Source organism: Pavona decussata, unplaced genomic scaffold, assembly GCF_977016875.1.
Source record: "Pavona decussata unplaced genomic scaffold, jaPavDecu1.1 SCAFFOLD_25, whole genome shotgun sequence".
Taxonomy (NCBI): domain Eukaryota; kingdom Metazoa; phylum Cnidaria; class Anthozoa; order Scleractinia; family Agariciidae; genus Pavona; species Pavona decussata.
In genome coordinates, this window is record NW_028145448.1 from 1,852,321 (window position 1) to 1,866,056 (window position 13,736).

At 38.1% G+C, this 13,736-nt stretch overlaps 1 protein-coding gene across 1 annotated transcript in view; it reads right to left on the minus strand.

Annotated features, from left to right (window-relative positions):
* The window catches only part of LOC146485735 (sushi, von Willebrand factor type A, EGF and pentraxin domain-containing protein 1-like), a 64,386-nt gene that overhangs the window by 42,769 nt on the left and 7,881 nt on the right, over positions 1 to 13,736 (minus strand). The window contains exons 3-7 of the mRNA XM_085103091.1: positions 10,518 to 10,679; positions 8,800 to 8,991; positions 7,269 to 7,472; positions 4,282 to 4,494; positions 1,968 to 2,255 (exon numbers count right to left, since the gene is read on the minus strand). Of these exons, the coding sequence (XP_084959217.1) occupies positions 1,968 to 2,255; positions 4,282 to 4,494; positions 7,269 to 7,472; positions 8,800 to 8,991; positions 10,518 to 10,679 (1,059 nt within the window). The remainder of the gene's footprint in view (positions 1 to 1,967; positions 2,256 to 4,281; positions 4,495 to 7,268; positions 7,473 to 8,799; positions 8,992 to 10,517; positions 10,680 to 13,736) is intronic.

Genomic DNA, 13,736 nt, shown 5'->3' on the forward strand with positions numbered 1-13,736 from the left:
GAACATACTAAAAATCCCAACTGGCAGGCTAAGGCGGGACTTGAACCCGGGACCTCCAGATTTCAAGTCCAGCGCCCTTACCACTGGGTAAGGGCCGCCTCCGTCTCCTCCTTCGCCTCCTCCTTATCTCTTACTAACCGAGTTCAAGGTTTGTACTGTAAGTTTCGGACCGACTTTTTTTCCAGTTGATTTAAGGCCCAAACACGAAGCGCGAGGGCCATAAATCAACAGGAAAAAACGAGGATCCATAACTTACAGTGTGGACCGAGAAAACGAGGTTAGTAAGATATTTATTGTATTTCAGAGGCTAATAGGGTGCGCGGGAAAGGAGACACGTTGAAGTTTAGCGGGCAGTACAGTGAAACACGGCGGTCAAAAATGACCAATCACACCGCGCGTACTAAGTGAGAGATATAATAAATTTTAGTACCAATGCTTGACCACTCCTACCCCACCCCTGAAAATATTTCACCTAGTTTTCTCAAAGGCATTAATAATTTGTAATAAATAAAAAAGGAAATCACTACCCTGAAGGTGTTTGAGAAAGTGATCTTAAGAACATAGAATTTCTTGAATTTTGCTTTGAATTTCTTTAGGAGTTCTGATGGTTTTAGAAGCTATACAAACACTCGAGTGCTTCATCCGATTTTCAAACAAATCGAAAATATATGGTTACAAAAAAGTTCGGCCGCGCCTGGTCAACCCACTTTGAGATATTCCATAAGGCGATTTTTTCAAAACGTTCTACCTGACAGTGAATTAAACTGTCTCAACGACAGACATCATGCTCCTTCCGAGACGGATTATACGTCTTTTTTTAATTGTATTATTATTATTATTATTATTATTATTATTATTATTATTATTATTATTATTATTATTATTATTATTATTATTATTATTTTAAATGACCAATGAAAGCCATTGCCAAAGAGAAATGTCGTCAAAGTTAAAAGTTTAGGAGAGGAACTTAAAAATTCTGAAGGCTAATCCTCCAGCCAATGTTATTACCCTTTTCAAACACTAAGAGAAAAATCCTTGTGAGTTTTTTAAAACACTCCAATCCTCCAGGCTCTTGTCACAGACGAAATATCTGACTGCCAACAAGAGAGGATGAAGGTGGCATCCTCTCTTGCTGCCAATTATATTAGCTTGTTATCACAATTGGTATATCACTATTCTAGAACACTGTTCTGTTATGACAGTTTTACCTTCCAAGTCTATTTTGCCCAGGCTCCCTATTTGCAACTACTCAAGTTGCGTTTGTATCTGCGATGGTCATCCACGCATTCGAAACACTGAGTTTCAAATCCACCTTACCCGAGAAAGATGGTGACTGGTACATTTACCCATCATTCGTATCGCACCAAAACCAAACTACAACGCTCATAAAAACGTACGGAAAAGCTGTAAAGACTTTAAACCTAGCATACACAATTTTGATTGTCCAGGGACAAATTAAAAGAAAAAAAGAAATGGCTTGCTGTGTTCCTATTGCCCCGCTGTGTTAGGTGCAAAGGTATTGTGGTAACCTGTACAGCAGTTATTCCCATTCCTGAAATAAACCCTACTCTAGAACTGAATTTTAGCTCTCCGTCGCGCACTCCAGCCTTATGACTGACATGGTTAACTTGTCTCCTTTAAATCTGTTTATCTCCTTGTTTCGCTTCTTTCTTATATTAATATTACGAATAGTTTATGAACTGGTACTGCAATGAGTTAATTTTCTTTTCTTTAAGTTTAAGATGCCCTAAAGTTAAATTTCTTTTCTTTAAGTTTAAGTTGCTGTAAACAATGTAATCGATTTAAGACGTGTAAACTGTAAAATATTGCATTGTAACTAGTTTTTATGTGTTGCATTATAATAGAAAAAAAGTAATTATTGTAATTAATCTGTACATAAAGTGTTGTTAAATATTGTGTCATGTAAAGCAAATAAAAATTCAAGTTGTTTAAAAAAAACTTACCTTTTACTTCAACTTTGAAAGTACAGTCAGCTTTCTTTCCCACAGCATCGGTGACGCTGTACGTCACCTTATTTTCTCCGATTCCTAGTAGCTTCGGAAGAGCTGTAGACACATTTTTGTCATTTATCGTCAGTATGACGGTGAATGAATTATTTGTAATGCCAGGCTCGTTCTCGATCAAGGAGTTGTCGGTAAATGAAAAAACCCAGCTTACTTCCGAACCATTTTTTCCTTTGTCGTTATCTTGAGTAAAAGAACTAGGACATGTCACGTCCGGAGGCTTGAAATCTGATAGAGGTAAAAAGATCAATGTAACGTATGTGGGCTAGTAGAAGAAGTCAGCTCATCGGTGTTTTTATTAGTTGACGGTTCTATCTACCAAGTCTACCCTTTAGGAGAAACGCACTGATATTTTTTGGACTTGGCGATTGACAAGATTATTATTATAATTATTTTCAGGCTGCACTCAGTGAGAGTATTTATTCTAAACCTTTAACATATTACATATTTGCGCATGCTCACAAAGTTTGGTCTGTTCGCAGTAAATCTTATGGAGCATATCCCTCGACATGAAAATTACCAGCTTTATTTGGCTTTCAGAAAAGTGTAGCTAGCCTTTTACCGTCCTCTTAAAGATATATTCGTCTCTTAGAACGAAAATAATTACTTTTCCCTTGCCACAAACGTTTGAAGTGAGAAAACAGTAGAGAAATTAAGCAGCGACGACGGCAACGCCAAGGGAAGCGTCTCTTGAAAGTATAACTTTACTTCTTTTGTACTTTTTCGCCATTATTTCAACTCGTTCAACCTTTACAGAAACGGAAAACTACCCAGGAATCAAATTGGTGGGAGGGACGTTCAAGCCAAAAGAAAGCGAATGAAAATTCAACGTCGTGTGTTCACGATCTCCACAAAGCCTTGAATTTGGTCATTTGACGTTGTTGTTTTACAGAGGACGGCAAAGAAATGTACCAAAGAACAATTTTTTTGCTCATTAGGCGTTTTGGTTCGTGACGTTTCCGTTGCCATCGCTGTTGTTAACTCTTTAATGCCTAAGAGTGCCAATTGGCACATAATGCCACAACTCTGTCAATATTTGACAGATTTCTATCAATTTTTGACACAAACTTAACCGCCTCCCATATGTGATATGGCTGACCATCCCCATAAATGTTCAACTTTTTCCCCTAGCAGTTGTGGGTCTCAAGACATCTCTCACATTAATGAACATTTTGAGAACTGCAAAATAATCTTTAGATCAGCGGTATAGCTAATACACAAAAAGATTGGGACGTTTTGGAACTTTGAAATTTTTGAATCTGAGCCAATTTATCTCAAAGCGATAACGTCCCTCATTCATAATTGTATCAGTTACGAAAAATGCTCACGAGTAGATTTAAAATGGTACATCACACATGGGCATTGAGTTTGTAGTCCTGGATCAGAACAAAATGTCGTTTTGTCTCAGGGCTTAAGTTCGCTGGTAATTGAAAGTTCGTCTAATTTTTAAAATAATTTAGGCCTTTCGAACAGATAAGATTTCACCGAAATGAATCGCTGGGCGTCCCTTGCTTATTGGACCCCTGGCGATGCTTCAAGTTCTGAACAGAGTGCTAAAGTGATGACGTCACAAAAAACAAATTGCCGAAATAAGAGATTTTTTGAGATATTCTGAAGAGCATGTTGAAAAATGCCTCCTTGCAAAAAATCAGGATCTTATTGCAATTTGGGGTGAGATATTAGTATTGCTATGCTCCAACGACGCCATACAAATCCTTGTAACTCTGTCTCTGTTCTAAACGTTTAGAAGATTTAGAAAGATCTTTATGGAGTCATTGGAGCATAAAAGTCCCAATATATAAATCCCATAATTTCAATGTTTAAATATTTGTGACGTCACAAATATTAAAGTATAGACGCACGAATCATGTCTCGAGAAGATGGAGTACTCCGTCCTAAAATTTTGCATGCAGTTAGGTGACATATTGTTAGCCAGTCACTAGAGTAGATAGGCTTACATTTGCCAATCGGTGTTCTCTCATTATTAATTTTAAAAAATGAAGTTGAAAGACCCTAGTTTTCCTTCTCAATCTCTGCGCAAACCAGCACTATGACGGTTTAATTTTTTTTGTCAAAATAATGTGTAAAATTAAAACGCATAGATAAGATCAGATAACGCACAGGATTTGCCTTGTTTTGAAATTAGAGTTCACTTACACCTCCAAATGGAATCATTTGTTCAAAAATATTGTGTTCGTTCTTGGAAGATAGTTTTGGGCAATCAGCATAAAAATTGTTATTTTTTTAGGCACACCTTTACAAGTCGGACTGACTGCGACATGAGTCCATGCCCCATCTGTACCGCATATCCTTGAGATAGAAGTCTGACTTTCTGGCCTAGTGGCAATGTGGTATCCATTAGGGCATCTCAGCTCGCAGTTGCTATGGAACCTCATCGGGCCATCATCACAGTTTGCAGGGATGTACGTACCTACAGGCACTTTGGGCAGCGCTGGACATCGCACCTCTGACAAAAAAAAGTAAACAAACAAACAAACACAATAAAATGGAAGAATTGAGCATTCCCTTACGAGCAAGAACTTTAGAAATAAGAGCACGTCTAGCCAGTTTGGCGAGTTCTCTGGATAGCTCTTTAAAGTGCAAGCAAATCACTACATCTTGATGTTCCATTTAACAAATCGACGGCAGTTTTCTATGGTCTATACTCTTATAGACCATAAAATGACGTCAAAAAATGTTCAAAACTCAAGTGGAACCACGAGCCGCAGGCGAGTGGTTTCACTGCCAAGTTTTGGCCTTTTTATGGCGTCATTTTATGGTCTATAAGAGTATAGACCATAGAAAACTGCCGTCGATTTGTTTTTTACAATAACATGGAAAAAGTACGAGCGGAATTGGCTATTTTTTTCGTTGAGAAAGTGCGCGCGTTACATCTGACGTCATTTTTATTGTCTGTACTCTTATAGACAATAGCTACGAGCCAATCAGCGCGCGGGAATTTAGACAGTTATTGTAAAAAAAGATTTGGTTGCTGTTGTCAATTTTAACTGCATCACTTACGTTTAGAAATCATTTAATTATCTATGCCTCTTGTGTGAGGTCTTTGTTTTAACTTTTCTTTTTTTAATTTCAACTTTTAATTTGAATTACTAAATCAGGGCAAAACTCGTTTACTTCGGTTTGCAAGATGTTTAATTACTTTCCACTCCGTAAACGTACTGGCTTAAGAGATTTCATTAATACGTAACAATTTTGTAAGTTGACATTTTCTTAAGGGCAACGTTGTAAAACAATGCTTAAGGAAAAGTTACTCAATAGCATACTTGGGAAAAGTCATGCATATTTCAGCATTTCAACAGCAAATTTAAATCGATTTATGATGTAAAGTACTTTTTTCCCAGCTCTGATATTTTTGTTCCAGATTAAGAAGACAACTGAGAACAATATTCCTTTTGTTTATAGCGTTTTGTTTCAATTTGAAAATAAATATATGTTTGAGGACTACTTTGCATTCTTTACTGCTTATTATTAATCCTTGTCGTTCCCACTTAATACTCGTCTGTACACTGCAAGTGGAATAATTGTTTTATCAAAAAATAATATCAAGAAATATTGCTAGATATTGCTGAATTCGCTTTGCGAGAACCGGCCCAGGGGCCTGTTTCTCGAAAGACCCGGTAACTTATCGGGCCCGATAAGTCGCCCAGTAAGTCCCCGTAAACTTTTCGGGTGTTTCTTGAAGCTACCGTTATTAACGATCCCGATAATTTTCCCGGTAACTTGCCCGGTAATTTACCGGAGGTCGTGACCTCGCGTAAAGTTACCGGGAAATCGCAAATGTTTCAACACTAAACAAAATGGCGGCAGAAGGCGGACTGTTTTGTTTAGTGAGAAGTCCTCGGTCTTATCAAAGACGACCCATTCTGGCCGACATCGCTGATTGTGAAGTCGTAGAAAGATTCAGGCTTTCACGAGTGAATGAACTTGGAGACAAATTGCGGATCCCGGAGAAACACAGCGAGAAGCTGCCCGCTGCCAGGGCTCCGGAAATACAGATAAATACAAGCGTAGCTATTATTGTTGTTGTTGTTGTTGTTGCTTTTAGATAATGTTTGAAAAACGCTTAGGGTGTTTGCATAAAGTCGCTATATAAATTTGAAATTATTACTATTTTATTGTTATTATCGACAAACGATGGGGAAAAAACATAAATATCTTGTCATGTAAACATGGCTCGCTCGCCACAAGAAGGCGCCCATTATTATTACTCCGAAATGGCTTCCTTTTTAGCATAAAATTAAGTGGGTTCCTGTCACGCAAAACTAATACTACAGCAAGTGAAAATGTTTTCTTTTATGGCTTAATATATCGTTCAAAATTTTTTTAGTTAATTTGCAGAGTTTTCATAAAAAGGAGGAAGTTAGTAATCTGATACGCTAGAGATAAACGTAAACATGAGCGATAGCGACGAGAGTCGTATTTTGCGCGGTCCTCAAATTACACTAGAGGAAAAAAGGATAAGAAGCGTACTGTACTCACGATAGAAGAACTAGAATAAAGAACTAAAAAAATCATCCTTCTTTTCGCAAAATAGTTTCAGTCGCATTTCAATTGATCGCACCTTGTTGTGTGATACAAAACAGTAAACAAAAGTCGATTTGGCATCGGCAAAAATAGACGTGCTTGATGTCTGCCGGAGAAAACGATCAAATCACGTCAGTTGAACTATAGCTTTTCAGTTTTTAAACTTGGGTGAGATTATTCCTTATTCCCAATATTCTTTACACTTAATACTTAAGACCAAGAATCGAGCTACTTCAGGCAACTGATTATCGCTTTCAAATTAAATGATGATGCAAAATCGAATGATCTCGCTCGGTTGCTCCCCTTTGACACAACTGAAAAACTCAAAGTTAAACTTAGCACACATTGCACTGTTTTTTTTAATAATCATGACGACAGTCCTGTCGCATCCATGACCGTGCTTTTCCATCGGCGGCGAAATCGAATGAATCGAATGGACTACGCGACGTCACAAGTCGTTCTCCTTCTCATAAGAATAGAGCGTGAAGCGCGCGCAAGAGCCTGGTAATGGTCCCCAATTTTACCGGGCCCGGTAAAGTTCCCCGATAAGTTAACGGGCCCGAAAATTACCGGGATTTTCGAGAAACGGGCCCCTGCACACTTGAGTGATGTCCCTTTAATTTGATTCCATAGAAATTTAAATGTTAAAAAGAACTATCGAGATATGAACCTTTAAGACAGCAGTTTGTTCCTTACCATTACAAGTAGGTTTAGCAGGAGACCATTGTTTGTTTAGCTGGCACGTGATCTTCTCAGCTCCAACTCGATTGTAACCAGTTCTGCAAGCGAAACTGCATTCTGTTTGATAAACCAGAGCGGCAGCTGGTTTGTTGTCTGGTGTCTTGCACGTGCCAGTCGGGGGTTCAGCATTAGTCACAGTTTGTATGGGGCAGCGTATCACTGTTAAATAAAATCAAAGAGAATATCGTTTTTATCATTTCACTACAATCATAATTCCGTCATCTCTTATTTGTGTTTTGTCCTATTTTTAGCTGGGATTTGGTGTTTTTTCCCGAATGAAGTACCTAAAATTTACGGCTTTGTTGACATTCTGACCTTGAGGAGGCAACTTGGAAAAATGTCTATCTACAAATCGAATGAATCCACGAAGGTAACGCTGCGTGACAAATTCTTCCACACAGTTTTGAGGCAGCGGCAGAAATGCAAGGCCTGCAGTGGGAACTTTTTTCCTGAAAGATGTCTTTGTTTGAACAAGAAAAAAGTCCAGACCTTTCCTAGTAGTAAGCAACCCTTGATTAGCATAGCATAGCGCTATGAGCTCAGGATTTGAGCGCTATAAAAATAAAGCTATTATCATCATCATCATCATCATTATTATTATTATTATTATTATTATTATTATTATTATTATTATTATTATTATTATTATCGATATCGACGCCATCTTGAATCGCTCGAACTATCTTTCTTTTTTCCTCGTTCAAGACAAACAACGGAAGATAGTTTGTTCAGACGGATAATGCGTCTTGTACCCGTCTTTATACCAGAGACACATAACCAGACGAACAACAAATGTTTGCCCAATTCGTCCAGACAGAGAATGCGTCCTTTAGTATTAAAACGGCAAAGCTAATTGCACTGATATTAACAAATTACTAACAGTAAGTCAATAAAACAATCCAAGTAACAAACATTTAACAAGCAACAGCATCTGGACTGAACTGAAACAACTGAAACTTTCTTCTGGTTTTCCGAATACACAAGCACTTTCTGCTGTTTATGTGTATGTTGTTATGACTGATTTTCAATTACACACTTTAAAAGTAACTAAAAATTAAGATGACCATAACTTCATCTGTATGCAGTAAACAAATAAAGTCTTTTAACAAAACAGAGCTAGGGATTAAATTGTCCAAATTTCGAAAAAAAATTTCGTAGCACTTGTCAGTTTAGTTTGAACCAACTGGGCGCGTTTTGTTCTTTTGATGTGTTCGATCGACTTAGAAAGAACGCACTCCTAATACAGATTGGAGTCGTGATTGTATGGGACAATCAACGAATGAATGGATCTTGGGACGCGTATCTGGCATCCCCCCCCCCCCACCCCCCAGATTCTGCAGGGTAACAGGTTGCATCATCACCAACTTGCTAAGGAGAGTCACAGCCTGATGACATCGAACACATCGGACCTTTGATCATTACAAGCTTTGATGGTGCTAGTTAATGGTCAGGTATTTCAAACTTATCAATAATAAAGAAAATCTACCTTCACATGTCACGGTTGTTCCACTCCACTCCATGGTGTTAGTTGGTTGTTTCACGGTACATGTTCTTTCAGCGGAACCTTTCAACTCGTATCCTTGGTGACATTCGAATTCGCACTTGGATTGATATGTTCTCTGACAAGGTGATTTAAACCGTCCATTGGAGGGTGGTTGTAATGTTTCACACGAACGGACTATTCATGTAGAATAATAAAAAAAATAACAAATAAATAAACAAACAAGTAAAAATTAACGATTCGCTCTTTTCTAGTGCGTGCTAACGTCCCATGTTTCCCTGCCGTACCACCGGCACCAATATCACCTTGACACCCTGTTGAATGTTTTGAATCCTAAATTTTGTTTTTCTTGCCTTCGTTTTACACAGGAAAATAATAATAAATTCTTGTCACAAGGTCTGAGAAATTAGAGCAAAACGTAGCTTTCGACCGTATTTCACAGTCTTCATCAGCAAAGTGAGCTCCACGCTGTCACGTGATTACATGTTGTCTAGTCACGTGACAACAAGTGGTTAAAAATGGCGGGAAGATCGTAGCCCCCATCTCTGTTTAACGTGGGATGATGGCGTCTAACGTGGATGCCTTCCTTGATTTCCTTTTAATTTTCACGGACTCTTCATCAAGGATTTTGACTCCTTTTCAGTCAATCTCATGATTCGCCTTTGACTGGTGTTCCCAGATTGCAGATGTTCTCCGTTTCTGATGTTAACCCAGTCTCCTCTCCAGAGCTCTAGTTTGCACGTGATATCGTATACCACCCGTGTCTTTTTCTCAGTGGGTGTACTGTCCTTTGAATGTACTAAAAAATCACGTGGCAACGTGGAGCTCACTTTGCTGATGAAGACTGTGAATACTGTCGAAAGCTACGCTTTGCTCTAATTTCTCGGACCTTGTGAAGAGAATTTATTATTATTTAACATATTCCGATGTCAGGAATGAATCTTCATAGTCATATTTCACACAGGACTTGGGATAAAAGTTACCATTTTGGCATGGGCTAAAAATTAGTGCTCTGATACTGGTTAAAAATACTACCAATCGTATCATTCAGGGTACCATTCAAAAAAGAAGATATAAAGAAAATGATAACGACAATTGTTGCTACTCCGCAACTTCGGTACATCTAAGTGGTGAAAAGTATTTAAAGCCACTCCCATAAAACAATATTCCGGTTTCTATTATACACTCAGGTGGTTCCTTTTTTAAATTTTAGACAAGCAGTCTCGTGTGCTCATTTGGCAATATGTTCAACCTCCGTCAATTCCCCCCACCCCCCACCCTTACGGAATGCGTTGAAGACGTCTCGAGCATGAACTTCAGTCAGTAGAAAATCATGCATATCAGGAAGATTTCCTTTACCCTAAACTCTCAACCATCGATAATGAAGGTCCAAGACTCTAAGAATCGTTAATTACTGCGACTAATTTTCCTTCTCCCTCAATGTACAATGTAGTGAAGAAGTTAGGTTAGAAACTAATTAAATCAATTGGGCTCGCACTCCCCTACCCCTCCTTCAAATCTCCTAGAAAGGTCCGAAACTCCTACGTTAAATAGTCATTTAAAAAGGTCGAATATAAAGTCCATTCTCTTGCATGGCCAGCAGATAGAAACAACATGATATGTATTAACAAGGCTAAACGACAAGGTTTTGCCTAAAACAAGAATTCCTAACTGAATCTTAGAAATGCACTTAAGTTATTTACTTGTGCAGTCGTTTCCGTTCTCTGGGGTTCCTGTATATCCTGTAAAACACTTGCAATCTGATTTATCTATGCTCCCAGTTTTTGTGTGGCCCGAGTTTGCAGGACAGGAAGTACATTGTTTTGCGAAGCCTTGAAAATCCTTGTATGTTGATGGCGGGCAAGCTGCAAAACGAAAAAACACGAAAATTAATAAAGCGTAATTATAATTATATCTAGTAATCACTGGCATGTTCATTCTCTGAAAATAAAACACAGCATAATTACGTTGAACTGTATCTTCGCGCTATCAGTATAGCTTGTTCAAACAAAAGCCGCATCATAAACATTTTGTTGGCTATTTTCTTCTCTCAACTGAAAAAGTTGAGAGAAGAAAATGCGCGAAGAAAAAAATTTTCACCTCAGCGGGAATCAAACCCACAGCCAGATTTGATCAACCGTTGTTCTACCTACTGAGCTACGGTACAAGACGGGATGACTCAGTCGACGCATATAGAGCAGCAGTTGATTAAGGCCCTATCCACACCAATGCGCTTTCAAAAGTATCCATTTTCATCGCAGCGAAAACGAAGCAAAATATTTTCATCCCCACTAGCGTTTTTATATCGTTTTCACTTGTCCACACTAAAAACGCTCGAAAACTATGAAAACGACTGGAATCTGGAATTGCGCATGAGTTAGCTATCCTCCATCCCATGGATAGATGCTCTGATTTGGACTGAAATCGATGGCATGTGACGCTTTTTACGTCACCGTTTTCTAAAGTCTCCGTTTTTACCTGTCCACACTAGAAACGGAGCGTTTTCAAACGTCTACACTTTTAAAACCGTTTTCGAAAGTCATTGTTTTTGACGACGCTTTCGGGTGCTTTAATGTGGATGATAGGTTAAAACGTAACGAAAAGTGTCCGTTTTCAGACGAAAACGCCTTCGTGTGGATGAGGCCTAATTTTGGAGGTCGTGGTTCCTATTTCCGCTAAGGTGGAAGTTTTTTTTTTTTTTTGCTAGTTGAAGCGTCTCATTTCTTTACTAGGGCTGACAATAGGTAGGAATTTCATGGGCTCACATAAGCACTTTAACATACACTGCAGAGTTTCTGACTGTCATTTGTACTGTTATCCTTCGACGACCCCATACAAATCCTTGCAACTTTGTCGTTTAGAACAGAGACAAAGTTAGAAGAGAATTATTTGTATGGAGTCATTGGAGTATAAAAGTCCCAATATCTCGCCCCCAAATTGCAATAAGATGCTGATTTTTTGGCAAGTAGGCATTTTTCATCATGCTCTTTGCGATCATGTTAATATATTCCATAATTTCAAAAGTTCAAATATCTGTGACATCACACTTTAGTAGCCTATAGGATTTTTAATCACACTGCACAGAAAGATTGTTTTGATTTGTTTTGATTCGCATGAAAGATCTAACAATGGTGCGCAACTCAAACAGGTTTGAAGGTTGTTCAGAAATTATGAATGTTCCCCTGTTAATCCCCGGCTCGTCTACCTAGAACAGGATGATGTTTCCCCTGAATATAAAACTCGATTTTTTTTTTTTGCCTTGACGCACTCGTTTTATCACGTGACACATCACGTGACGTCCCAAAAATGAAAATTTCAAAAATATGCGATATGGCGGCAAATTTCCTTAACATACATAGCTGAACTAGCGTTTCTGATGTAGATTTAAAATATTAAACATTCTGTGTTTGAAATTTACTGTCCTCGAGTTTTCAAATTGTAGTAACTAACAATCAAAGGTTGAATTTTGGACTAAGAAATGACCTTTGTCCTGACAATCTTTTTAGAGAACAATGGACGATCATTCCAAACGTGAAGGGCTGGATATGTTTAATTTTTATTAGAAAAGCGTTTTTGTTTTGTTTTCTCTTAAAACCGTCGCCTTGCAGTCAAATCTTTGGGTTTTTATTTTTTTTGCGAAAACGATCACGTGACATGTCACGCAATCTAACACTACTTATTATGCTTAGAAATGAAGGATGATAAGACCTTTTTATCTGCCAAATTTTGGTTCAGTATCATTCAATTTGTCAATCTCGAATGAGCCATTTTTCCTCTGAAAAGCCCTTAAACCTGGCCTTAATCTGCTTAAGAAACCAAATGCCTTTGGCATGAAAAATGTTGCATATTCAATACATGAACTTTGACAATCCTTTAACGGGCGTCATGATCAAAGGCGGTGAGCTTTTGTTACACGTGAAAGGTACTTTAGTAGAAGTCAACAATACCTTTTCCTAACCTTTAATCTCAATCAAAAGCGCATTACTTTTCGCTTGGCCTTAATACCATGTGTGCTACTTACAATGTCAAAGGCTTTCTCAGCATATTAGAGATATATGCGTTATTGACCAAGCGTGAGGTCAAGATGGCTGGATATTGGCCAAGTTCTTTTTTTGCGTTTTTATGGACCGAGACGAAGTCGAGGTCCATAAAAACGCAAAAAAAAAAAAACGAGGCCAATATCCAGCCATCTTGACCGAACAAGCTTGGTCTATAAAGGATTTATTATATGGCTTTACCTTCAAGTTAAAACTACAACAACAAAACAAAACAGGACATGAAACTGCTCTACTCGGAAAGAAATTCTTCATAGCAGGCCGGTGTAAAATTTATTTTCAGTGCATTTTTGGATTAGCATGTAATCGTGGAAAACAAGGAATCCTAAATTATCTTAGTGCTCTAACTTTATAATGGCTTAAAGGGAGTTTACAATTATTGAGAACGAAACATTTAGATTTTCGCAAGAGCGGGAAGATTTGAATAGAATCCGGCAAACTCGCCATTTTCAGCCGGTCGCGCGGTGGCGTAAATAATAACCATTTTACACAGTTTTCGGCTTCCAATCATTAATTCTTGAATGAAACAACAGATTTTGAGATTATATGCAAACATAAGCCGAAAAAAAGAGCGGGTAAATCAGAAAACTGGGCGAAACGTTGATAAGATTTTGTTGTTTACAACAAGCAAGACGCGGCTAAATTAAAAACGTGAGCTTCTTCGGCGAACTTGAGAAAAATACTTTTCTGAACTCCTCTAAACACTTAACGCAACTTCCACTACGCTATGATTTAAATACAGTCATTGCAAACCTAGAGAATTTATCAATTTGGCACTCGGCTTGAGACAATAAGTTTTACAAAATCAACTCTATCTAAAATACTACACGCAGAGCAACTCACCGGTTCAACTCACATTCAGATTGT